We start from the raw sequence: 27,484 nt of genomic DNA on the forward strand, positions 1-27,484 counted from the left end.
TCTCTGTGTCAGTCAGTCATGGAGCGGCTGCCTCGAGCCGCGGCGGAGACTGAGGCAGCAGCAGCTGCAGCCAAGGAAGGCGGCGCGGGCTGCGCGCGCGCTGCGGGGAGCGGCGTCTCGCGCCGGCGGGCGCAGTGACAGCGCGAGCCCAGGATTCCGCCTTATGCCCGCAGCAGGAGCCGCCGCCGCCGCCTGCGATGCTCAGTGAGTGGCCCCAGGGCGGAGCGCGCGAGCAGGCTGCCCCGTGCAACGCGCCCGGCAGCCGTCCCGGGCCCTGGGAGGGAGAGGGAGAGGGAGAGGGAGGCAGGCCTAGGCTGGGGCGGCGGCACACACCGCGCCGGAGATGCAGCTGTGCCCGCCTGCACGGGGACGGGAACCAGCTGCCTGGCCTCCCCTCCCCGCAGCGGTGCAGCCCCAGCAACAGGGAGCGGGATGAGGATCCTCCCTGACACTGCCTCCTCGTCCGCTTGTCCTTCGCTCCCTCTTGCTTTTTATCTCCTTCCTCCCCAGCTTCCTGATTCCCCCTGGCGGCTGCTGCCTTCTCTGCCCGTGGTTTCCCCCCTCTGTGCTCTGCACTGATTTTATTAGCCTGGGAGGGGGACTATCGAACGGATTCTGCCCCAAAAGTGACCCTCTAAAAATGGCTCCGTGGGACTCCTTGATTATTGTGTCTCATTGATTCTAGGTCACAAGAGCTCAGCTTACATGTAGGAAAACCATAACTTTTGTAACTGCCACCCCTACAACCAGAGTCTGGGATCTGAAGATCAAGCTGGGGCTTTCCTGTTAATTTCATCAGAGCCAGCACTAAAGGACCTGCAGGTCCAGTTCTGCCCTCAGCGACACCTGTGCAGCCCCACTGATGGCTAATCAGGTTGTCCAGGTGGCACTGCAGGCAAAAGTTGGTCTACAGAATCTCATGCTGTTGATGCATGAAAAAACCCCGCTTCCGTCTCAAGTTATAGGGCTGGGAGTTATGAATGACTTTCTACTGAGCACATTTGATTTGGGCTCAGTGAGAAATGGGGAACCACAAATTCCCACTCTTGCAGAGTTGCCTTCCAAAATACAACTGCGGTGTAAAACTCAAGCTTTTCTTATGTGTTACAAATAAATCCTGAAAGTGTTAAAAATTCGGGATTTAACAACATTCTTTTTATGTTTATGCAAATGAAAAATTGATTTTCACTTTCTGGTCTTCATGTGCTTGCTCAATGGTGTTTTGTTTGGGTTACAAACATTGTAAAGAAAATTTTTATTATTTAAAAATACTGTTTCAGTTGGGAGGGGGGAAATTCATGGAAATGGGTCTGTTGCTCTAACTGTGTTCTTTTTTTTTTTTTTTTATAAAATCTAGTTCTGAAGTAAGATTTGACCCCACAGCTTCACTTTAAGGAAGGTAGGGATGTATTAGAATTTGAAAGGAGAGGGTGATCTGTTGTGGGTGGAAATAAAATAGATCAAGCTCATGTGGAACACAGGAAATAAGGCAGACAAAGCTTGCTATTGAATCTCATTCTTGAAACTTCCTTCATGGGGTTGGTCAATCTTATTCTATGGACTGTGCCCAAAATGCAGGTATGGTGTAAATGGACACAACTCCACTAAAACCACTGTTAAACAGCTGTCTTCTCTATTTCTGAACCCAAACTCCACTGTTGGGTAAGGGTATAATCTACTGCAGGTAGTTTAAATTTATTTTTTGTCAAGATCCAGATTTCTTGGTCAAGGTCCAGACTCCAGAGAAACACTTTTCACACCTCAATAGTAGTAATGATGATAAATAAATAAAAAGATTTAACAGTGTGTTTAAAAGCATCTGGTGATCTGGATTTGGCCCACAGTCTGCCTGCTGACTACCCCTGCTTACTGTTTCTACCATCTGGAATGCTTCTCCTATTTTGCTGCACCTCATTAATCTCCATTTCAGTTTACAATGTATCTTGTCTCACTTACCTGGACCTCTATTTCTGTTACTATATATGGGGGTACTTAAGTAAAATTTGAGCAAAAATTTAGAATTTGTAAAAACAAGTTTTGAGGAACCCTAAGACTAGTAGAAGTAATGCCATGAATTTATTTTTTTTAATTCAACTGGAAGCAGTAGCTTTTAAGCAATTAAACATTTCCCTACATTATTTGTGACCCAAACATTGAAGTACTGAGAAGTTGAGAGAGAACAAGAGTAAACAAAAGTGGACTTGCTAAACAGCATAAGTAATTAATTAGATTCTTTAAGTTCAGTTCTCAGTTGTCAGTGACACAGGCAAAAATATTGGAAATAATGATTTTTTTTTTTTAGCTGAGTCCATTTACTTCTAAAGTGTTCTGGGATTACAGTTTATATGAAAGGCCCCATACAAAAATGAAGTTTTGCTATACTGCACATGGACTCCAATTTTGGTGCCCCTCAGTAACAGAACATTGACCTGAAAGTGAACGCTCAATTTGGGGATAAAAGGCAATGATACTCTGGCTACAAGTCAATGCCTGACACTCACCATAGAATCTGCAGTTGTTTAAAATATGATCATAAGTGCTCCGCTGAACTAATCAGGTTTGAGTCTTCATATGGAGGCTTGGATATACAGTTCTCAACACAGGCAGAGGCCCCAGCTCCTGCAGTCATGTGATGAGTTCAAAATCTAAGCTGGCTTCTGAAAAGTTGTTACTAGCCCATTTGTATGCAAAGAAAAGCTTGAAAACATGGACGGAGCATAACTGCATTAGGGTCTGCCTGAGTCTGCAGGCAGCTTCTGGAAGGAGAAGCAACAACCATTGTAGCCAGGGAAGGTGCCCTTGGCCCCACACTAACCACAAAATCAGACTAGGTTTCTGTTGCTCTGGGGAAGGGGAGCTTGGCTTGGGTTTTATGGGATTGGCTCCCCCTTTGGAGCTGAGGTATCCTCTGGGCTCCTGACTTTTTTTGGGGGGGGGGCTTGGGAGGGGAGGGGAAGCAAGTGTCGTTTTTCCACCTTCCACCCTCTCATGACACCAAATCAAGATGATTTAATTTTGTGTAGACTGTGCAGCGCTTCATAACATGATCTGTCCTCTCTTTTCTTTCTTATTTTGATCAGCAGTAGATGAGTTAATATGTCAATATTGTTATCATTCCTGGGCACTTAAGTTGATGCCCCATTAAGAAGAATCAGGTAGCTCAGACCTCTGAGTGATTTTCAGGCTTTGTGCAGACTCAGGCATTTCACATTTTAAAAGCTTTCATCACAATCAGGAGAGCAAAAGACTGTAAGTGAAAGTTGAGATTTTAGAGAACAAGATGGCAGGGGAATCTAGATCTCTGACCTGGTGTGATCTGGCCTAATTTGAACCCTGCTGACAGCGTTCTGAAGGGCTGATTTCATATGCTTATTTTTATATATTCTCTGCAGTGGCCATCAAAATCATAGTATCTTTAGGAATATTGGTTTTGGTGCTTTGGGGCTTTTCTTCCTGTGTCTTTTACTGCAGATAATTTCCCTGCTTCCATTATAACACTCTCTTTAGTACTGAAGAGTCAGGTCCGATAGCCAGTGGAAGAGCTGAGCTGCAGATAGCTGGAGCAAAAATAGCTTTCCAGGAGAGAGGCCTTATTGGACCACCACAGCACCTGTATCAGTAATGTCATGCATTTCCAATGTTTTAGGGGTTTTGCTCAGTAGTAAACCATCTAAGCAGTTCCTGTTGGGTGACAAGAATTAAACAAAAGTGGAATTGCTAAGCAGCATAAGTAGTTAATTAGATTCTTTAAGTTCAGTTCTCAGTTGCCTGTGTTACCTATTCGGTAACTTTAAACCGTCCTTTATCTACAGGGGGGAAAAAATCTTCTTAGGAGATGGCATTCCTAGTGTCAGTCCCAGTCCTGTTGCATGCAAGGGAGAAAGTGAAGGGGAGTAAGTGTTTTCCTGCAAATGTATAAAGCCCTGCAAATTCAGAGAGATCCACTTTATATTCACAGCTATTCGTGGATCATTTTTGCAGATTGGATGTGGATACAAATTTTGTAACCATGCAGGGTTCTACAAATGTAAAAAGCTAGTTTCCTGTTACCCCCAAAGCTCTGAAAAGCCCAGGCCTGAATGAGCTTCCAGTAACTGATCTGTATTGCAAGTCCCAATCTAATTGGTCTAACACAGGGTTTCTCAAACAGGGGTTGCCGCTTGTGTACGGAAAACCCCTGGTGGGCTGGGCCGGTGTGTTTACCTGCAGCAGCGCCCATTGGCCCGGAGCAGCAATCCGCGACCAGTGGGAGCTGTGATCCCCAGGACCTGCAGACAGGGCAGGTAAACACACCGGCCGGGCCCACCAGGCACTTTTCCTACACAAGCAGTGACCCCTGTTTGAGAATCCCTGATCTAACATCCCTAAAATGCCCAATCCCTGTATATGAGGATTTGAGAGCCCTATTTAAACTCTTGTCTTTCTCCCTTGCCTCAAACTTACCCTCTTCTCCATTAGTCACCTGCTTGATTCAGCAATTGCTGGCAAAGATTGAGCTCTGTTCCCCTCCAGCCCTTATGGTATTACCATTTTATAGGATCTGCTGGAGTTCAACACCTCTATGCCTCAATGTAATGAGTGATTCCTCTCGCTCGTTACAGGCTTATTATGAGTCAGCTGTGTAAGGGAGCTGTGCCCTAATGTGTGAGCATCTCTCCTTGATGCAGCTTCATGTTAGTTTTAGTAATGAATAAGGCTGTGATTATATTGAACCACTGGTGTGGGGCTGATATACACACAGTTTGTGCAATGATTTAACTAAATCAGTTAGAAACATATGTAATTAAATCAGTGCAATGCCCTTTTGTAGATGCACATGTTTTGGATTAAGAGTGGTATTGTGATTTAGTTTAAGTTGGCTAAAATAAACCAGTTTAAGGTATTCCATAATCTGAAATAAGAGCCTTTACAAGAGGGGGTTTCACAGATTTAATTAAATCTGTTTCTAAACTGAGTTAGTTAAATTTATGCACAGAGTATGCATCAATAAGGCCTTAGTGTGAGCTTGGGTGAGTTACTTATACATCAGTTATACTAGCTGCAGTATTGGATAAAATACAAGACTGCAACAACAAAGATTCTGAATCTGATTTAAACATCTCTTGGTGGGAGTTAGGGTTTGGAGTTCTCTGCATTCACTTTTTTGTTGACTTGAATAGAATCCTATTATACCTCTCCCTTCTGCAGAGAAGTGTTAAAGATATCAGCAGAATTTACATTGTTTTTATATGATTTTATTAGCTCTTTTGAGTGGAGGAAGCTGTGGTTGAATCATACAATTTCTTCATTTTTCTTTAATTGAAAAATGCATTTGTTTGTAGCCCCCCACAATTGCCTCACTTAGGTGAACAGATGGAAAACTTTTTAAACTTGTCCTCAGAGTAAATATGGCTTTGCAATAGCACAGGTCTCTTAAAATTCCACTATTGCTAAAATTTCATATCCACACACACTTGTTACTTCAAGAAGAGCTAATTGTGTTAACTGCTCCTGTAAACTGTAAAATGTGTGTGAGTAGTAACAAAAGCTAAGCAACTGTCATGCTCTTTAAAAAGCTGTTAAAATCCTCTTGTTCTGTTTTTGGAGAGGACATCCTTAAAACTAATGTTGTTTGTCTGAGAACTGATGTACCTCCTAAAACATAGTTGCTCAAACCAGAAAACATTAGTATTTATGGTAAATAAATGCAGGTCTTTTTGTAGTGGGAATGGGGACATAGGATAGAGAGGTAGGAAGCAGACTTAATATTTAAGTTCTTTAGCTCGTTCTTCCAATAGAAGAAGAATGGCACTAATCCATATTTAATAAACCATATGTCCATGTTTGGTGTTTATTTCACTTAAAACTCTTAATTTCCCTAATCCCTAAATTTCTGAATAGTCTATGGCTTTTTGACTAAGTGTCATTAGTGGGCAAGGCGGATTCAAGTAACATCTGACCAATGTTCCGTTTGTCACAAACTATAGGCTGATGCAAGCAGACTCATTCTTTTATGGAGCTATGACATTTTTAGAAAATGTTTGCAAAATTCACTGATATTACAGTACTGCAAATAATTTCTAATCAACTTGTATTACTTCTTTTTGTATAAGGATTGCCCCAAAAGATGTGTGGGAAAGGGGTGACTGGATATGGGGAAGGCAAGGGAGAGAGAAGGGTGCAGAGAGTTCTGCTTCTTACCTTTGAAGTAATAGGAATGTTAACTGTGGTCTTCCCGGGTTTTGCTGGAGGACCTCCTGGAAGTCCCAGAAGTTGTATAATGTTAGCTCTTGCCTCTTAAACTTCCTTTTAAAAAAAGGTTTTAGTTGTATGATTAAAAATCTGTTCCCTTCTTTGCTGATCAACCTTCATTCATGTGATGATGTAATTTCACTGGTTTTACAGTCATCAGTCTTTTAAGGCTAAACAGGACTTGAATTTCTAATGTGAAAAAGCAAGTAGGAGAAACATGCCTTTCAGGCCCTCCATATACATCAAAATGAAAAAGGGGGTGAGGGAAAGGCCACAAGCCAATTTAAAAAACAAACTTTGCAAGTTACTTTTGCTACCTTATAACGGATGTTCTTTTAGCTAAGTAAAATCTTTTGGCTAACCACTCCCGTTTTCTCTTACTCTTTCAGTGTCTAGTTATGCTGAGGTATTCGGAGATGAGCACTTAAGGGTATCTCTCATACTTCAATATCTAAAGAATCTGCCTTTGTGGTTCCTAGTATAATGGAAGTGTTGAACCATTTGTTTTCAGTCAGGTTTAATGCAGATACTATGTTTGTGGAAAAAGATACATAACCCACCTGTAAACCATATTTTTAAGCACTATCTTTTTTTTTTTCTTCTTTTGAGGTCATGAAACGTGTACGCACAGAACAGATTCAGATGGCAGTGTCCTGCTACCTCAAGCGCCGTCAGTATGTGGACTCAGAAGGTCCCCTAAAACAAGGGCTGAGGCTGTGTCAGACTGCTGAAGAGATGGCAGCTAATCTCACAGGTAAATTTTTCATGCATACTTATGGGAGGAGTAGTGGAAAATATGTAGTTTCTATATAGTAACTTATTTTCAGAGGGAATGTTTCAAATACTAAATTGGGAGGAGTTACAAACAGTAGTGGGGAAGATAAAATGTAAAGGGCCCTAGACCAGAAACATGGTCAGAAGAATAAGAAGATTAATGACAGAGGAAAAAGGTTAGCTAATTAATCTGGGCAAATATTCTGAAACACCCATTTATGCTCTGTGGGAAGGAGAAATCTGGTGAGTACTGACAGTGAAAAAACCTAAGGGTGAAATTGCATATGAATAGGAAAAGCCAGTACAACTTTGTGTTACAGAAGCACAGAATCATATGAAATAAAAATAACAGGAACTGTTTCTTTCTCTGGCTCGTAGTTGTCATGTAGTTTTGAAAGACCCTTCCACATCCCTCAAGAGAACCCCATAATGGCTGGAATGGAAAGTGTTTACATGCACTCTCTCTCTCTTTCCCTTCTAAGAGCTCCTGGATCTCTGCTACACTGTCTACTCCACCCGCAACATATCCCCCTCCGCCCCAGGAACATATCTGTTTGTTTTTCAAACCATGTCTATGGCACTCTTCGCTGTAAAACTTGAAGGGGAGGGACACAGCAGTCCACAAATATTGCAAGAATGTAAACACCAAAGGGTGGGGGTTATAATGAAGGATGAAACTCATGTTTAAAGGTAAAAAAATATAGGTTGAATGTTTGGTGGAGGAGGAGTTTTCTGTTGGTGAGTTCTCAGCCTGTGGCAGCCTCCCAAGGGGAGTGGTACACACTCTGTTTCTTGTGATACATACAGCTTGCCTGGACAAAATACTAGTTACTGCACAATCGTGCATTGACAGGGAGATAGACTAGAAGATGATAAAATAGATCTTTTCCATTTCTAGAATAGACCTGCCACAATACCGAAGCAGAGTGTAACAAGCTATGGGTAAATGGCAGGTTCAACTCTTTATAGACCTAAGAGAAATGATAATTGGTGCTTCTTTACAGCTTTTCATCTTCAAACCATTTTCAGACAATAGCTATAGCAGGGTTATAGTGGATCACAAATTGAGTATGAGTCAACAATGTAATGCAGTTGCAAAAAGGGCTAATATGATTCTGCGTATATTAACAAGTGTTGTATGTAAGATGCAGGGTGGTAATTGTCCCACTTTGCTCAGCGCTGGTAAGGCTTCAGCTGGTGTACTGTGTCCAGTTCTGGGCACCACATTTTAGGAAAGATATGGAGAAACTAGGGAAAGTCCAGAAAAGAGCAACAAAAATGATAAAAGATTTTGTAAACCTAGCCTATGAGGAAAGGTTAAAAAACCTGGTCATATTTAGTCTTGAGAAAAGAAGACCAAGGGTTGATAAGTCTTCAGTTATGTTAAGGACTGTTAAAAGAGGTTGGTGATTGATTGTTCTCCATGGCTTCTGAAGATAGGATAAGAAGTAATGAGCTTAATCTGCAACAAGGGAGATTTGGGTTAGAGGTTAGGAAAGACTTTATAACTATAAGGATAGTTAAGATCTAGAAAAGGCTTCCAAGGAATCCCCATCATTGGAGGTTTTTAAGAACAGGTTGGACAAACACCTGTCAGGGATGGTCTAGGTTTACTTGATCCTGCTTCAGTACAGGGGGCTGGATTTGATGACATCTCAAGGTCTCTATCAGTCCTCCATTTCTATGATTCCATGTAATCGTCACAACAAACCTGTGAAGAAGTATTCTCATTTTAAATGGGATGCAACTGAAGTGAAAATGTGAAATGATTTTGCTGAAGGCTACAGTGGGAAAGAAGAAGGCAGTGTAACAATGGGATTAGGACTCGGGAGCCATAATCTCAGTGACATGTAGTCTGACAGTAGATGCTGGTGGGATTATGTTGGTGTTTGCAAATCTTACTACTTTGCATACAAATAAAAACCTAATTTAGATAAGAGAGTATGAATACCTGTATGTTTAACTGACCACCAAACACCGTAAATACATTTCTGTTCATTAGTGTGTATCCTCCTGCCAGTTCAAGGATTTTGTTGCTGGTGATCCAGAACGCAGTGATCAGTTTTCATTAGATCCCAAACTCTGGGCAGTCAGCGGTCATTTGTTGAGGTGGTCACTATTAGTTCATTTCAGACATGTTCAGTGGGAGCACAATGTGCATAAGTTACAGTTCTCCAGATGAGAGCGAACCTCTGGAAAGTTCTTTGTTCGTGAGTTAAAACAAATATAAAAATGGAAACTGGGCTGATCCAGACTGTGGAGGTTGGATGGTCTTCCTGCAACATATCCTGACTATGGAGGTTGCCTTGGTCTTGAAGACTGATAATTAGACTACATCTAACTACAGTAAAAAAGCCTGTGTTGAAATGCTCTTGGAATAACTATTTTCATCACTTTTCCTAAAAATCTCCTGCTGACTCCCGAACAAAACCCACCCTTGCTTTTCCTGTTCAGTTGTTTCCCTGATTGTTTTTGCCATATTGTTTTCTAAACAACAGTCCTTCCATTTAATTCTCTGGGTCATTTACTTCCTATTCTTGCCTATCTCCTGTACTGTAGTTTCTGTTCTTTCTAGATATATTTCATACTCCTTACTTGATTTATATACTTTTCCTTTTCTTTCCTATACTGGCACTTACTTTTTCCTCCTTCCTTCAGAATTGCTTTACCTCAGCCCATCCCAAATGTTTGATATGGTCACTATATCTCTCTAGCTATTTTGTCTGTTTTAGGGCCTTCACTGCAGCGTACAAACTGGGGAGCAGAACTTCCTCCCAGCTCATCTTCTGCCCTTTATGGGACCAGAAGCACAATGCACCAGTAGCGCAAGTGAACCTGCAGCAGGTTTTTCTAATACAGGTATATACATGTACCTGTGGGTGAGGTAAATTGATAACTTTCTAACAGACAAATAAAACTGTGAGAGTAGCCATCCTGTGTGTATCAGCTGAAGAGAACACTTTTGTTAGCCAAAATAGAACACTACAAGGGAGATCATCATTTCAGCTAGGATAGTTCCTTTCAATCTATTGGCAGGTCACATAACTGGCTCCATTTACAAGAACTGAAATCAGAAAACAGATGTTATCAATAGATGCTCTCATGGCCAATGGAGAGGGTGGGAAGGAAACTGTCCATAGTAGAACTGAAAGAAATGTGTATATACACCCAAAATCTCTCTCTCTTTCAGAAGGAAAATACACCTGAAAACAGCTCTCCCTGCTCCACAGGAGTTTTTAGGGAGTGATTGAGTTCTTGATTCCTGTGTAAAATGTCAGAAGGGAAAGAGCTAGAATTCTAACTACTTGTAATTGGCTCATATGTAGTATCTGGTTACTGTTTGCATGATGGCAATGAGCATTGGAAGCATTGTTGAAAGCGCAAATTGCAACAGCATAACTGCGCAATTAGCCTTTTCCCGAGTTAATTACTCAAAAGTAACACCCTTCTGTCTTACATGTAAGGTGATCTTCTTGGTTTTAAAAACTAAGTCAGTTGCACAGGGCTAAGCAGAGATTTAGTGGTACTCAGTAGAGTGCACCTGTATGGTATGGGCAGAGTGGCAGATCACTCCCATTACCTATGGGAATGTCAAAATCAGGACCTATTGCCAAGGGTAGTGCTGGGGAAACTGGAACATCCTAAAGAGCTGACGCTAAATCTTTTCTTTAACCCTGCATAGAGATTTTATTACGGAATAGCCATATTTGCGTAAATGGGTGAGTCACATAAAAGGCAAGCTCTTGTAATTGGGCTGCTACTGTTTGGGCTGTTCAGATGACTGATGTAGCTGACTTTGTAAACTGCTGTGCAACACTTTTTTAGGTTAACCTGAGCAAAGTTTGTATATTATAGTTCTAATAGAGAATGTTGACTTTGTTGAGCCATAAGTCCAGGCACTAACAGAATCTGAACTGTAGCCATTAAGTGAGCCTAAAAAACTTTGTCTTTTAGAAGTAGAAAAACAAATTTGAAGTCATTCAATAAATACATAGGTTTTTTCCTTTTTACATCACTGCTAAGATTTTATGCAACACAGCATGCCTTCAGAACCTAACTGTTTGCTTCTATATGGAATTCCTACCAATTCTGAATTTCCAAAGTAGCTGGGTAATGGGAAAACAATCTTCCAACAGGGTTTAGACGTGTGTATTTAGGAAATAGGGGATTTGGGAGGGGTGGGATATTGTTATCCATGTAACTTCACTAGCACGGAGTTTGTTCACAGCAGGGGCTGCAGTTTTGCAGCTATCTTTATGCTCCTGCAGTTGAATTGAGCTAAGCCCTGGGAACCTGTAAACATGACCACTGCATGTCCCTACGCTGATGAAAGATATGCCTATTTGTTATAAAGCAGGGGTGAGGTTAATGCTGGGGCACATGTGAATTTTGGCTCAATGCTATCTTCATTTCTTTCCAGTGGGACATAACAGGGGTAAGATGGACACTGGCCTTTCTCTCTTCAGCATGTGGAAACTGGCAACTTTGTTTATAGGCTTCCAGGCCTGTAATAACTGAGTTTTGTGAATGCTAGAGAGCAAGACGGGGACCAGGATGAGGACTAGGAATAAAGAGACTGAGGAAGAAATTGAGGGGTTTGGATTGAGAACATATGGGAAGAAGGAGAGGATGTAGGAGAGTATAAACATGCATAAAAGAAGGGGGAGTGAAGGAAAGAGGGAATGATAAAATTCATAAGAAAGAAAAAGTATAGTAAAAAGAGAAAAACAGGTGAGAAGGAAAAGCAAAAGAATCAAGACATTATTACAAATTTTAAAATTTACATTTTGACATTCAAAATTTAATAGTATACAGATGTAATCTGCTTAGAGTGTCACAGAGAGTTGTGGATAAGTGTAGGAGGTGGAAGATTTTGGTTTTCCTTCCTCTGATGGGGATCCCTTTTTTGAATACTTCAAAGCTATCTTTACCAGAGTTAATATTGATCTTTCTGAAAAACAATGTAATCCCTATTTTTTTGGCCATGGCATGTATTTGTCAAAACAAAACTCCCTTGGAAAGGTAGTCACAAGGACCACTACAAGGTCTTTTTCTTCCCTCCTGCAAATTACTCGATATTTTGTACATGTAGGCTGGTCGAAAGTTACAGCTCAGATCAGTTGGTGGATACAGCTTTTCTATAACATGCTCTCATGTTGCTGTGGACTGCATAAGGATACATTTTGATAAAAACTAGGTGTTTGAAAAAGTAAAGGTATGAATTTGTGGGCACTGATTCTTTAGTGGGATTTCTAGACACTGCTGCAATACAGATACGTAGTAATTGATGAGCAGTCCCTATATTCAAGAAATCTGATAATCTGATTTAATATCTCCAATTGTAGAATTGAGATTCTCTGGGAATTCCTCACTTCATGTAATAGATTCATTTGAGAGAGAAACACAAGTTTGCTTCAATAAGAATGATTTATTTTAGCACACACAGGGTTGTAGGACTGTACTCAATTATCTAGTGGCAATCTAAAGGGATCTGTAACTATTTTGAGACCAAGAACTTTGTGCTTTATTTGAAAGTTAAATGGTGGGTAACTATTGATTCTTGTCAAGCTTTCAGTACAGTACCTAATATATGCAACCTTTGTCCTTTTCCATTTTCCCTAATTTATGTAATTTTGGATTAATAGTTTGTCAAATGCCCTATGAGACAGTATCTAATGCTTTGCAGTACATGGCCCACATCCTGAAATGTTGTCTCTTTTGGTTGCATTTTGTTCAATTTTATGTTATGAATTTTGACACTTTCAGATACAAATACCCTTGGATTCTAATTCTTTTTTTATTCTCCTAGTCCAATCTGAATCTGGTTGTGCCAACGTAGTGTCTGCAGCTCCCTGCCTGGCAGAGCCACAGCAATATGAAGTGCAGTTTGGACGATTACGCAGTTTTCTCACAGGTAAGCAGCTGTGGGAGGAGGATAGCAGATTCTGGACAGGCAGTATACATTTTTAATTTTGTATAGTATACAGTATTAGCTCAAAGTCTTTAAAATTCTTTTTTGAATGGGTGACTCTATGTCCAAGAGACCTAAATCTGAATTCCTGTAGCTTCAGTGAGTAAAGGGATTCCACCACTTACCTTTAAAAATAGGTAAAACAAATTAACATTTAAGATTACTGCAACTGAAAGGTTAGAGAAAGGAAATATTTATCTTTTTCAGTATGTTTACTTTGTGCATAGTCAGTTTTGCTGTTTCCCTTCTCAGTCGGTCAGTTTACCATTCATGTTTGCGTGGATCTTCCATGCAGCAACAGGAGGGTGGGAAAGATGTATTATTTTTTTTAAGAAATGAAAAAAGGAAGGTGTGATTGTAAAACATTAAAATTGGCAGATCATTTTAGAGGTAGATGTAGTGCTATTCTATTTCCGTTCTCGTTAGCTTTTCAGACATTATGGTATCTGAATGCCTGAAGCTATTTTTAACTCATTTTTTCGTTGTCTAGATCTTGAGAGGAACTGTGTTCCTTTAAATTTACCTGAGCATTGCTCCAAAGTTTTTTTGGAACTAGAGGATGTGGGGAAGAAACGAACAATGTTGTCACTGTGTGCCCCCAAAATGAAAGAGAACTTGATCTTTCTAGAAAGGAAAAGACCCTTGGGGGGAGGGTAGGTGGCAGTAAAAAGTGGGAGGGGCTTCTGGGGAGAGAAGTACAGAAGTGGCCAGTCAAAGTGTTGTGTGTGACTGCCAGCCTTCACGGCTATGGGGAGAGCTCTATCGATTAGTTATATTTAAGTTAGGATTAATATTCCTGCTGGAGTTGAGGAGGGTTAGTTGGGAAGATTTCCCATCACAGTATATAATGTAGCTGGTCTGTAGACTTATCGTGACCACCATTGCATTACTGATGCCAAACTGCTGCATGCTTTTATGATTTGGCGGGTGGAGATGCTGTTCAGGATTGCAGGTGAACCTCATGTATTAGATGCAGGGTGCAGTTTTCTTAGCATCTTCTTGCTTGAGGCTCACAGGTGCCTTTTAAGACAGCCTTCAAGGCTCCAATTGTCAGCTGCTTTCCCCTTTCCTATCCCCTTCTGTTTTTGGTTTTGATCTTACCTGCTTGATCCCCTTCTGACTTGAACTTTAACCTACTTTCATATCTGCATCTAAGATGTGTAACCTGCAGCCAGACAGCCAAATGAAGCTCACCAAGGGCTTGCTCCTGCCGTCTCTGTCTACACTGGCACTGAAAAGCTGCTGTTACACGTTTCTCAGCAGTGCATTCCTGTAGGGCTCCTGCAGGTCCCATTCTCTCTCACCCCCATTCCTGCCAACTTGTAGCCTCTTCTCCAGTGAGGTCTTCCTCCTCTCAGCACTTCTGAGGCATGGGAATGGAACAGAGCACCATCTGTCAGCTTGGGAGTTCAGAGTGTGCAAAGCACTCATTGGTTGTGTATGACCTGGGAGAGAAGGGAGAAAGAATGCAGAGGGGGGAGAGGTTTACAAAAGGAGACAGAGAGAGGCAAAATGGGAGGATGGAAGGGAAAAAGTGTTGGAAGAATACTTAGGTTCTTTTCCATTGTCTTTTCTCATTGATTTGAAAGGAAAAAGAGAAAATGATGTCTGGGAAGGCAAGAGGCAGAGAGAAATGGGAATAAAGAAATAAAAAGGGATGAAAAAGACCCACCTTTAAGGCTTTTAAAATATATTTTGTTTCATTCATCTGAATGCATCATACACAAACGTTGAGGCTTGAGCTGCTGGTAAATTTCTGTTGTGGCCCTGTATGCTGCCACGGCGTGTGTGGCACTGCTTGGCATGCTACAGCTCCCTGCAGCCACTTGAACCTGGAAGGAAAACAGCCCCAAGAAGCTGCCTTAAAAAGGGGTGGAGTTGTTACACAGATATAGTCTCTTCAAGGTACAGTGTATCCCAATCAGGTGTACATTACACTGTGTTCCAGAAATTACTGGTGGGATTTGTTTTGGCTAAAGAGAGAGAGCAGAGACAAATAAAACTGTGAAGCACAATGCGTTGCAGGACGTTTTCAAAATAAACAGAGAGTATGTTTCTCTTCCTTCATTTGTGAATCAATTCCATGCATTTAAAAGCACCAAATGCAAGTTGTTCTGGAGCTGGGAAAACCACTCAGTACAGGCCCAAATTAAAGTAGGTAAATAATTCTGTGTTAAACATTACAGAGGTCTGGTGTACAATTTTTAACATATCCTAATTTTAAAGTGCAATTATTTCAGTACATAGTTTTCCTATTTTAAATGCTCTTTCTTCTAAATTCATAAAAGAAATTCCAGCGGTCATGTTGTTTATGGTGTGTATTTTAATAAATGGGCCTTAATTTAAAGTGCTGTTAGTAACAGAAGTAAGCTATTTCAAAGTGAATTTTATGTTGACAGTCTCCCTCTTGCTGAACTAAAAATGTTTTTTAAATCAGAGATGCAATAGATTCTCTATTTTCCCTTTAGGGACACCAAGTATTTATTTAGAAACACCAACAGAAGGCTAGACATTTGTCCTCTAATGCCATTGAAAGCAGCTTGAATAAATTTTTGATTTATGTTTCTAGCAGAAAATAGATTGAGAGAAACCAAAATGCTGCTTGTTGTTGTTTTTGATTTAGATTCAGATTCCCAGCACAGCCATGAAGTGATGCCTCTTCTGTATCCCCTTTTTGTCTACCTCCATCTTAACATGGTCCAAAATGGCCTAAAGAGCACAGTGGACAGTTTCTACAGTCGCTTCCATGGGATGTTCATGCAGAATGCCAGCCAGAAGGATATCATTGAGCAGTTGCAGACTACCCTGACTATTCAAGACATCCTGTCCAACTTCAAGCTCCGGGCATTTCTGGACAACAAGTATGTTATCCGCCTTCAAGAAGACAGCTACAACTACCTTCTCCGCTACCTCCAAAGTGACAACAACAATGCTCTTTGCAAGGTTCTCACCTTGCACATTCACCTGGATGTGCAGCCTGCCAAGAGGACAGACTACCAGCTGTATGCCAGTGGCAGCTCCTCACGGAACGAGAGCAATGGCCTGGAAACAACAGACATGCCTGCTTCCATACTGCAGAATGAGGCAGCGCTGGATTTACTGCAGGACAGCATTAAACGAGTCAAGGACGGGCCTCCTTCACTAACCACCATTTGTTTCTATGCCTTCTATAACACAGAGCAGTTGCTGAACACAGCTGAGATCTCACCGGATAGCAAGCTGCTTGCTGCTGGATTTGATAATTCTTGTGTAAAGCTGTGGAGCTTGCGATCCAGGAAGTTAAAATCTGAGCCCCATCTTGTAGACGTGTCCAGAATCCGCCTGGCTTGTGACATCGTGGATGAGGAGGTCTGAATATCCTTATTTTTCACCCTATACATTTTGGAATGTGTGTAAACTATTTATATAAGAGAGGCTAAAAGAAATGTTTTGTAACTTGGATGTGGAGATAGGGCTTCATGGAAGGGGAGAGGAACTGTGAGGGCATTGAAAAGCTGAATGACCTTGAATCTGCTCCACCCCAATATGAAAGTTTTATGAGCTACTGCCATCCCTCTCTTCTCCTGCAGCAGCCCTTAATGCAGACAGCTGTGGGAGGATTTTATGTGGACAAGCTCAGGCAGCAGCCTGCCAGTCCTAGCTGCTTTTTTCCTGCTCCCTCTGTACTTGTCTCAGCCCTAGAAAAGGGGTGAGCAAACTTTTTGGCGCGAGAGGCACATCTGGGTGGGGAAATTGCATGCAGGGCCAGGGGGTGCAGTGTGCAGGAAGGGGCTCAGGGCAAGGGGTTGGGGTGGAGGAGGGGACTCGGGGTGGGGGTGCGGAGTGTGGGAGGAGGCTCAGGGCAGGGGGTTGAGGTGCAGGAGGGGTACAGCAGGGGGCTCAGGGCAGGGGTTGGGGTGCAGAAGGGGTGCAGGCTCCAGCCCGGCGCTGCTTACCTGGAGTGGCTGTGGGGTGGCAGTGGCGCACACCAGGGCCAGGGCAGTCTCCCCGCCTGCCCCGACCCCGCGCTGCTCCGGCACCACATCCCTGCAGGGGGTGGGCAGAGGGCTCTGTGTACTGTCTTTGCCTGCGGGTACTTCCCTCGAACTCCCATTGGCCATGGTTTCCCATTCTCGTCCGATGGGAGCTGCAGGGGGCGATGCCTGCAGGCGAGGGCAGTGCACAGAGCCCTCTGCCCCACTTCCCCCAGGGGCCGCAGGGATGTGGTGCCGGCCTCTTCTGGGAGCAGTGAAGGGCCCGCGGTGCCCTGGGAGTGGCAATCCCACGAGCCGGATCCAAAGCCCTGATGGGCCGGATCTGGCCATGGGCCATAGTTTGCCCACCCCTGCACTAGAACATATGCAACCTGGTATCATTGAACCATTAGTGGAGGCCCAGCCCCAGAAGCACATAGCCATCCTGTGAGTGAGAGAGTGAGGCTGGACGGATACCAGGAGTGAAACAAGAACAGTGACTAAGACAATACAAAGCAAAAGTAACAGAGAAAAGAAGACAAGAAGGGGGGAAAAAGGAACCGACAGAAGAGGGTAGAAGATAGAAAATGGACAGAAAAAGAAGAGAGCAGAAGGGGGCTGGGCCTGGTGTGAGGAGTCATGGAAGTGGGAGCCATGCCCATTTCCCAAACTGTCTCAAGGGAGGCTCCATAAAGGTTGAGAACCTGTGATTTAACTGATCAGTGGGTAAATGTTTAGTATAGAGAAATTATGCAGAACTGTCTATATTCAGGAAACTGCACTGTAGAAATGTAAGACACTCTCCAGTAGAAATGTAAGATACTCTCCAGTCTATCTTTGTAATGTTTGAGAGGAGAATTATGCGTATGCCTTTGCATACTTGGTCTTCACCTCAGGGCTTTGCTAGATAGCATCATCTAGTTTATTCCACATCGCTTTTAGTTAGTGCCAATTTTCCCATTTCTGCCCTCCGATTGCAGCCACCCACGTGGCACCTTGCATCTGATTAGGAGATCAGGACTGTGACTCTGACTTTCTTTAATCATCCTTCCAAGCAAGACCTCCCTTACTCTTGTGCTCAGCAGCTTGCTGTGAGAACATCCTCTTGCTGATGCTTCGCCATTTTGTGTTGCTCTTTAAAGAAAACCCAGTAGCATCTAGATCAGGGGTTGTCAACGTGAGCTGAATTTTGATGGCACGTGATAGCAGGCTGAGTCGCTCAGCCTGCTGCTGCTCTGAGGTTTCTGCCTCCAGCTCCTGCCAGCCAGGATCCCACTGCCCGTCCCACTCAGCCCCCGCTGCTGGCCGGGGTGAAGGAACCCCAGGCTGGCAGCAGGCTGAGATCCCGGCTGGCAGGAGCCAGTGGCCAGAACCCCAGAGTGGCGGCGGGCTGAGCTGCTCAGTTGCTGCTCTGGGATTCTGCCTGCTGACCCCTTGCCAGCCAGGGTCCCCGCCGCAGCCCCACTCGCCTTGCTTTCAGTTGGAGTTCCAGCACAGGCCCCCCGAGCAGACATGGTCCAGGCCTCCGGCCTTGCTCAGCCCTACCAGTGGCCAGCTCCACTCACTTCAGCTGCCGATCTGGGGTTTCAGCCGCTGACCTCCTGCCAGCCGGTTAACAACTGATCGCTCAGAAGCCTGTGTGCAGCTTAAAGTATCCAAATACGTGCCAGACATTGGAAAACTCGGCAAGGAAAAGCAAGGGCAAGGATCACACTAAACTGATAAGATCTGCATTTTAATTTAAATAAAGCTTCTGAAACATTTTGAAAACCTTGTTTACGCTACATATAACAGTAGTTTGGTTATATAATATATAGATTTACAGAGAGACCTTCTAAAAACCGTTAAAATGTATTACTGGCACGCGAAGCCTTAAATTAGAGTTTATAAATGAAGACTCGGCGCACAACCCCTGATCTAGATAGTGAGGGACTGTTTGCTTCGACATAGTAAAGAGAACTCCGAGCCCTATTTATGAGGAGTAGGGATTGTTTTGTTAGTCATCTTGGGGCAGGCTTCCAGGCTTAGTAGCAATGTGGCTCAATACTCAGTACTACTAGAACTAACCATTTCAGATGGGTGTACAAATTGGTAGCTTAGGCTCTCCCAAGATCAGGCTATGAACTACTTTCATCATAAGCTTCTGGGAGTTCATAGGACTTATCACTTTGAATCAGTGCTGTGACAAATATGCAGGTCACCTCAGATTGCCTCTTGGCTTCAGGTTGCCCTATGCTATATACATTCCCTTGTTTACATATCTAACTTCTGAATAGCAAAACACTGCCAAATTATTTGGAGTATATATTCTTGCTAGCAAGTGTTTACATACCTTTATATGTGTTCTGAAATGGCTTTGGAAGTCTGGCGCCAATGGCTCTTGCTGATTATTTAACATTTGTGTCCATTGTCATATCTGTATACAAATTTAAAACAATATCTTGTCAAAAATTAGTGCACATCCAAGCAATTTCTGGCCCACCACCTTCACCCACTGACCAAAAAACCCCAACCATCCTGGCAGCAGGACCAAATGTAGGGAAAAACCTAGATGAACACACTTCTTACAACATGTCCTAATATTGCCAAATTCTGGGCTAGAAAGAAAAAAATATATAGAATGGAGAGCCCACCAATGAGAATATGTTGCCACAGGCCTCCAGGAGTTCAAACTTGACAACAGGCATTCAGATACAATTGGGATGGAGGCCATAAATACCTAAATAGGCGGAGCAAAAGCATTCTGGCTGGTCACAGGTGCCATGATGTGTGATAGTGAAAGGAAAGGCTATATCTGGGAGAGCTGTTCATGTATAAATGATCAGTATAGTGGAAAATTATACAATACACAGGATAACTTAGATAAAAAGCACCTGGATGTTACAGCCATGGGTGCTGTAGAACAGCCTTTGATTCCTCATTTTGGAGATACAGGGTTTCTATATTGTCTTGTTTTTCTCCTTCCCCCACCCCCACCCGCCCCACTCACTCCAGATACTTTTGGTTTTGGGGAGATTATTGCATATCCTTAGTGCCTGAAGTAATTTTCCTTCAACTTTGTTTCTAATTTGCAGTAAACTAAATGACTAAATTCAGTTTCTCATGATGTAAGATTGCACCAATGTTCAATAGATCATTTGCCGTAACTGCACTGGTGACACCATCGGGTTTTTTATACATCTCTGTGTATGGACAAAAAGAGAGATTCAGATATTAAAATAATTCCCAGAGCATGAGTGTTACAGAAGTGCAGTTGCTTCTAGTTGGCACAACGTCCTGAAATTATTAGGGTCAAAAGGCTTTTAGCAGGTCTAATTTACAGGGCTGAAAACAAGTTCCTTATTCAGTGTAATGCCCCAACATGCTGGTGATGTCTCATCTCTGAAGAGCGCTGGAGGCTTGAGCCTGCCCTTTGGGATAAGACAAGTCCATTGTCTTTATAATCCCATGTGCTATAGGCTTTATATTAATATTCTCTCATTTAACTGTATACTCACAATCCAATTTAATTTGATTTCGCAGCTGTGCAAACAGCCTCGTAATTGTCTTCTTTGCAAGGTTGCCATGTAAGTGTCTAGGACATAAATCAACAGCAAAAATGCTGCATTTTGTTCCAAGCTGTAGGAGTGGCTGCTCCTAAACTCTGATGTGAAGTCAGACGCAGCTCTACTTAAATTCTGCTCTTAAGATACTGAGTGGCAGGGTGCATATGAGTGGAAGAGAGGGGTTAGGGTACCAGGCAGGAGGAATACTGAAGGAAGCAGCCTGAAGACTGTCCTTCAGAGCCTCTTCTCTAGTAGAGGGTAGGGGCTCTTCTAAGCAAGCACCTTCACCTGCTGTGCAGCTGTATGCAGGAATTGGGCTTCCGGCTTGAAAACCTTATGAGCTCTGCAGGACAAGAGAGAGATTGTAGGTGTCTAGGATAATCTGCTGGTGCAGGGATGGGGGTGGAAGAATGAAATGCTGCCTAGGCCCAGCATTGTTCCCACTAAAGATCTTGAGGCCTGGCTCACTTCCTAACTGTTGCTAGGCAGAAGAGTATAGGGCTGGGTTTGGCCCTTTTTCCCAACATGTGACTGGGATGAAAGGGTTTTGAGGATGAAATTTTTGTCATTTTAAAAAAAAGTAACTTCAGTGACTTTATATAAATGTTCCCAAAATTAATAAAAAACAGATTGGATCAAGGGACAATACTAAAAATAAAAAATTGCTCTGTGGGAGATAATAGTTCTTTACGGTCTCTGTGTGTGCGCGCACACACATACATACATAATCACCTCCTGTTTAGTTTCAGACAGTATACCACAGCCTTAATTGTTTTCTTCCCCAAGTATTGGTTGCTGTTGCTCTCTGTGTGCATGTATGTCTGCAGGGAACCAAGAGTCTCTGCTATTCTGCCTGTCCTTCAGCCTGCTTTTTGGATCCTTCTCAAGTACCTGCATCTGCTGCTCATAGCTTTTCCAAGCAGTGGCAGAGTGAAATTAAATCACCATGATTCTTCTTAGTTTAACTACTTCCCACAGAGGTATAAACAGCAGCAGTGAAATTTACCAGGGTTAAATTGTCACACAGCAGCTGTTGTAAGAGAGAGATTTGAGCATCAGCAGGGGCACATTAAGCTCTCTGTAGACGACGGAAGATGACACTGCACTGGTTCACATTTGAAAGGTAATCTTTGCAACCAAAAGGGCTTTAGAAATAAAAACACTTCAGTTCTGTAGAACTTTACTTGTCTGGGATTTTTTTTTCCCTAAGATCTCGTACCAGAGATTGACATTTGGAAAGTTCTTTTAATACTTTCTTTAAAAAAAATATTTTTTCCAGCCCATATTGTACAAATAATAAAATTCAATTGTTAATGCATGTTGTTGGCTTGTAAAAGGGTAGTGTTTTACATATTGAAATATAGAGGAAACAAATTGTTCACACTGCTCTAACCTGCGGTAGTAACTGCTTTGGAAGGGATGATTGATATTCTTAGTAATGCTCAATGCTATCATATATCCAAGAAAAGTATGTATTATCACGTTTCATGCCTGGAGCAGTAATTCTGAAAAATTACTAAAGGAGAATGGATTCTCCTCTTTCCCCCCCCCCAAATTGATGATAGCACAGTCCTAATTCTGTTACTGTTCTAACTGCTACAAAGAGTCAAGAGAAGAGCAAAAAAAAAAAAAAGGTTTCGAAAACGAGGAAAGGTTGAAAAAACTGGGCATATTTAGTCTTGAGGAACGAAGACCGAGGGGCAACCTGATAAGTCTTCCAATATGTTAAGGACTGTTACATAGAGGATGGTGACCAATTGATCTCCATGTCCACTGAAGGTAGGACGAGAAGTAATAGGCTTAATCTGCAGCATGGAGATTTAAATTTAGATATTAGGAAAAACTTTCTAACTATAAGAGAAGTTAAGCTCTGGAACAGGCTTCCAGGGGAAAGTTGGAAGCATTTAAAAACAAGTTGGACAAACACCTGTCAGAGATGGTTTTAGGTGTACTTGGTCCTGCCACAGTGCAGGAGGCTGGACTTGAGAACTTCTTGAGGTCCCTTTCAACCATAAATTTCTATAATTCTGTGAAATAACTCAACTAAAATACAAAATGGAGTGTAGAATGTTCTTTGTGGTTAGCATTTCCTGTGTGACACTGGAAACAAAGGAATGGAACTCAGTCCTCAACCAACAGAAGATTTGTGGTCTGTGAATATCTGGGTGCATGTTTTTGAGTACAGAAGAAGGTTACTGGAATACGAGACTGCTTCTGAGCAGAAGAAGTTACACATGCTAGCTAACTGTCTAGAAATCATAATTCATTGGGAGGGCATAAAACTAAAATTCTGGATTTACGTAAATTACTACAACTGCCCTGTAAAATAGGGAACCTCAGTAGGCTTTTATTGGCAACTTTGTCAGGAATCGTAGGTCAACAACTGATTAACCTAACATGCTGCAGATTGCAAGCCCTCACCTTTAATATATGGAGAAGTGGCTTACAGACAGTGCAGGCTCCAGCAAGCAATGCTACATCCAGGGCAGAGGTGGACAGTTGGCTAAAAATGGAGCTTTACGAGTTAGAACCTGTAGTCTCTGTGCTACACCCCCATAGTAGAGATTCGGTTGCTGTAAACCATATCATGAAATCCTCTTGGGTACTGCTTTGATGAAGGAAAGATTTGTGACTTTATTATATTTCTATTCACATCTGGGGGAGGAGGAAATGCATAATAGCATTGCTTTCAATTGCCCTTCATTTCTTTTAATCTGCTGCATCTTTTTTCTGCTAGAAGTCTGGGTTTCTGTTATCCAGAGGGACATTCATTTCCAATAATGAGTACACCAAAGCACTGGGTGCCAAAATCTGTTTCCACACTACTGCCAAGAGTTTAGTAGAGAGTGAATAGGAAGTTACCAAATGCGTTTAGCAAGTGTGCCAAAGGAGGAGACATTTGAAAAAGAATACATCTTAAAATAGCCTGTCTTGTCTATTTTAATATAATCTCAGGTCCTGTCTACACAGGGCACTCAGGAAAATTAAACCAAATTAAATAAAGATGTGACTTTAGAGTGGATAACTAAACCACATTAAATTCTTGTGTGGAATTCTTATTCAGAATTGAAGTGGCCTTAACTTGGTTTATGCAGTGTTGTTGTGGCCATGTTGGTCCCCAATAAAGACATTACCTCACACACCTTGTCTCTTTAATTCGTTTTAGTTTAATTCACTTTGGAAGTGGACTAAAATAAACCAAATTAAGGCCACTTTGATTCTGAATAAGAGTATCCCTACAGTGTTTTTAGTGTGGTTTAACTAATCCACTTTATAAATTAATTTGGATTAACTTTCCTGTGTCTCCCCATGTAGACAAACCCTGAATTTAAGGTTCCTTCAGAGATGGGAATGGGGGTATGGAAAGTGAAGATAAAACCAAAACTCTTTCAGCATGTCTACATAAGATCTAGCATGGAGTAAACATGCTTGAGAAGTAGACATTACTATGTTACACAGAACGGACATCTATAACTCTACCACTAGTTCTCCCTTTTTTGACGGTGGCAAGGGAGAGGATCCTCTGAGATCACTCCAGCCTGGTTCTCACTTGTTGCTTCTTGTTGAACAAATAAATATGCTCTTTTGTTTTCTGCACTGTCCAGGAGGAAGATGACAACAATGTAGGCACAGAAATGAAGGTACTGAGAGGACATTGTGGACCGGTGTATAGCACGAGGTTCCTATCAGACAGTTCGGGACTCTTATCTTGTTCTGAGGACATGTCCATCAGATACTGGGACCTTGGAAGTTTTACAAACACTGTGTTGTACCAAGGGCATGCCTACCCTGTCTGGGATTTGGACATAAGTCCTTGGAGCCTGTACTTTGCCAGTGGTTCCCATGACCGCACAGCAAGACTCTGGTCATTCGATCGGACATACCCACTGCGAATATACGCGGGCCACTTAGCAGATGTGGACTGTGTAAAATTTCACCCTAATTCCAACTACTTGGCTACAGGATCCACAGACAAAACTGTGCGCTTATGGAGTACTCAGCAGGGGAACTCTGTGCGCCTCTTCACAGGTCACCGTGGCCCTGTGCTAGCACTTGCATTTTCTCCCAATGGTAAGTATCTGGCTTCAGCAGGAGAAGACCAGCGGTTAAAGCTGTGGGACTTGGCATCTGGCACTCTTTACAAAGAACTGAGGGGGCACACGGACAATATAACCAGCCTTACTTTTAGCCCCGACAGTAGTTTGATTGCCTCTGCATCGATGGACAATTCTATTCGGGTTTGGGACATTCGGAACACATACTGCAATGCCCCTGCAGATGGTTCTTCCAATGAATTGGTGGGTGTATATACCGGACAGATGAATAGTGTACTGAGTGTACAATTTATGGCCTGTAACCTTCTTCTGGTGACTGGAATTGCACAAGAAAATCAGGAACATTAATTTTTAGGGAGGTGGGTGGCAGTATTGAATGCCAGAGTCCATTACCAGCTGAGATTAAATTACTGACTGTGAAACACTTTCTTCCTCTCTCCCATTAGCAGACATGTTCAAAATGTTGCAAATATTTTCAAATGGCTTTCCCATAAAAGGACCTATACTGTTGAACAGAGAGAGAGGAAGAGGGAATGGCAGAAAACTTTAACCTAGTCTGATACTGGTAGGGCAGAGGAAGAGGGGAAGAGAGAGCCTGTTGTTCAGTAGCTTGGGACAGCCAAAAGCCTAGTCCAGACAAGTGAAATTATCAACTGGACAAGCTGCTGACCTGCACTTAAATACTCTGCATTGACTGATGGGCATATCCTACCTGTTATTAGTGGAGGCATGAGTGCGCTCGCATATGTGTAACTACTGGCCCAGTTGGCTTTTCTCTTTTTCTGGTATTGCAGAGAACCAGAATTTAAGACCCTTATATTAAAAGAAAATGACTATTTACAGTAATGGTCCCAATCACTACAGCTCACAATAGCACTACTGAAGTGTTTTGGACTAATAATGTAAAAAAAAAAATCGCCTTTTTTAGTAAGGGGAGGGAAATCTGATGTAACAGCCCATCTCTGCATTATCATTTGGGTTAAATTCTTGGCACTTCCTATGAGATTTGTAACTCTTCCTGGTCCAGGAATTTGGGATTTTTCCAAATCTTGTTGCACTGTGTTTTGGAGGTGGAGGGAGTAGGCGAGAGTGGTGATTTGGGGGTGATTAATGACTTACCCTGGCTGGAGAAGAGTGTGAGAGCCTGATGGAACTTAACAGCAGAAACTTGGCCTCGTCATAGGAAAGGGTCATGTCTGCACCTCACCAAAAATATTTCAGCAAATGGAAGTTGGCAGTCTTTGGAAGATGGGAAGGGGACACGTGAAATGGAAAATAGTATTACTAAATTATTGTGCATACACGGAGGCAGCTTTGCCAGCGTTGGATTTTTCTCAAAATGTTGCAATATCAATTATATAAACATTGTGAAACAAATAGTCAGCATTTAAAATCAGGATCTGAGGAGAATGCAAGTCCTAGTTTGTCATTTTGAAGAGAAGATTAAATACTTCTGCTTTCTGGAAAGAGTTATTTTGTATTTTGTTTTCTATTAAAAGCATTTAGTTTAAAAAAAAAAAAAAGCATAAGTCTCTTTGTGGGGAATTTAGGGTTGCGCTGACTTGTGTGGAAGATGAAGGCAGGTTCATTGGTTGGGTTACATCTCAATACACTTTGCAGCAAGGAGAGTTGATGCTTGTTGGTTATGCTATACTAGTGCCCCCATAACAGAACTAACCTTGATGGCAAGTAATGGAGTAGAACTGCCGCTAAAGGAACTCGAGTGCGGAATACCATAATTTTTCTCCTGAGATGTCTTGTCTTACACATCTCACATCCCCCTGAGTTTAAATTACCTGAAACTTAAATGTTTATAATTATTTTACATGTTTTTTGAGCAGCAAAATAAGGGCATGACCAAAATGTCTTTGGAGAAAATGCTGTCACTATTAAAATGCTGATTGTCTCTGATATACCCCTAAATGTTATGGACTGTGAGTGGGATTCCCTCTTTCAGACCAAAAACAATCTGAGGATTGAATAAATGGCTCATGGGACAGGTAATGGAATATACAGCCCTTCGCTTTTGTCACTATTTCAAATCCAGCTCAGATTGGTAGCAGGGTGGGTTTGATTTAAATCACTAATCAGACTCAATTTAATCATGGTTTTCTACATAAAGTGCATTCTTGTTGGTTGTTATAACCTTAATACATATTCTTCACAACTCAGAGATAGATGTAGGTTTCATTTTTAGAAGGTACACATTATACATTTTTAAACAGTGATTTATTTTGAAAACTTTTCAGATGAGTTTTACAGCTATATCAGAAAATGAATGATTGTTTGGTTATTTCATTGACCAAAGGTAAATTGGGAGGTGAACTATCTCCAATTCAACAGGTTAATCATTAATATTTGGAGGATTTTCTTGTCATGCTATATTAGGAGAACATCACCAGACAGACATTTACCTTGTTCAGCTAAAACAACATCATTAAGTATTCTGGATTTTTTTTCTTCAACAGCAAACATATAATATTTTAACAAAACAAGCATATGTCCCTCACTTCTCACATTTATCTCCAGACTTCTCCTCCTTGTCCAGATCTATTCGGCCCCCAACAATCTTCTGTTGAACTTTTTGAAACTTTGCATTTTTAGAGAGAGGTAAGGGATTGACTGTGTACACAAATTTGCAGAGGGACAGTAGAGTTGAGGTCTGTTGTTTCTCACCTCTATATATTTATTTATTTTATTTTATTTTAAAACATTTTTGTTGTTAACAAGCATGTTACCTCTGGAGATACACATCCACAGTTTGAGAACTGCAAAACTAAGTGTCTCTAATGATATCTTCTAGACTGAGCACTGAGTCCCATTGGGTAGATAGAAAGATTAACCTATATCTATACAGAAGCCCCTGGAACCTCATGAGATTGGGTCCCTAATCCTTGAACTATTTGGAACTCCTTTACAAAACTTTTTCTTAAACATTACATGAATATATTGTCT

At 41.9% G+C, this 27,484-nt stretch overlaps 1 protein-coding gene across 2 annotated transcripts; it reads left to right on the forward strand.

Annotated features, from left to right (window-relative positions):
* The first annotated feature begins 102 nt into the window (after positions 1 to 102).
* Positions 103 to 26,040, forward strand: TAF5L (TATA-box binding protein associated factor 5 like). Of its 2 annotated transcripts, XM_030556871.1 has the most exons (6): positions 125 to 204; positions 1,358 to 1,399; positions 6,841 to 6,985; positions 12,815 to 12,919; positions 15,600 to 16,324; positions 24,080 to 26,040. In XM_030556871.1, the coding sequence occupies exons 3-6, from the start codon at positions 6,844 to 6,846 to the stop codon at positions 24,875 to 24,877; spliced, it is 1,770 nt and encodes a 589-aa protein (XP_030412731.1). In that variant the 5' UTR covers positions 125 to 204; positions 1,358 to 1,399; positions 6,841 to 6,843; the 3' UTR covers positions 24,878 to 26,040. The 2 variants fall into 2 exon arrangements, with proteins under 2 accessions (XP_030412730.1, XP_030412731.1); XM_030556870.1 differs by lacking the exon at positions 1,358 to 1,399 and having other exon boundaries at positions 103 to 204.
* Positions 26,041 to 27,484: the final 1,444 nt, after the last annotated feature.

Source organism: Gopherus evgoodei, chromosome 3 (genome assembly GCF_007399415.2).
Source record: "Gopherus evgoodei ecotype Sinaloan lineage chromosome 3, rGopEvg1_v1.p, whole genome shotgun sequence".
Taxonomy (NCBI): Eukaryota; Metazoa; Chordata; order Testudines; family Testudinidae; genus Gopherus; species Gopherus evgoodei.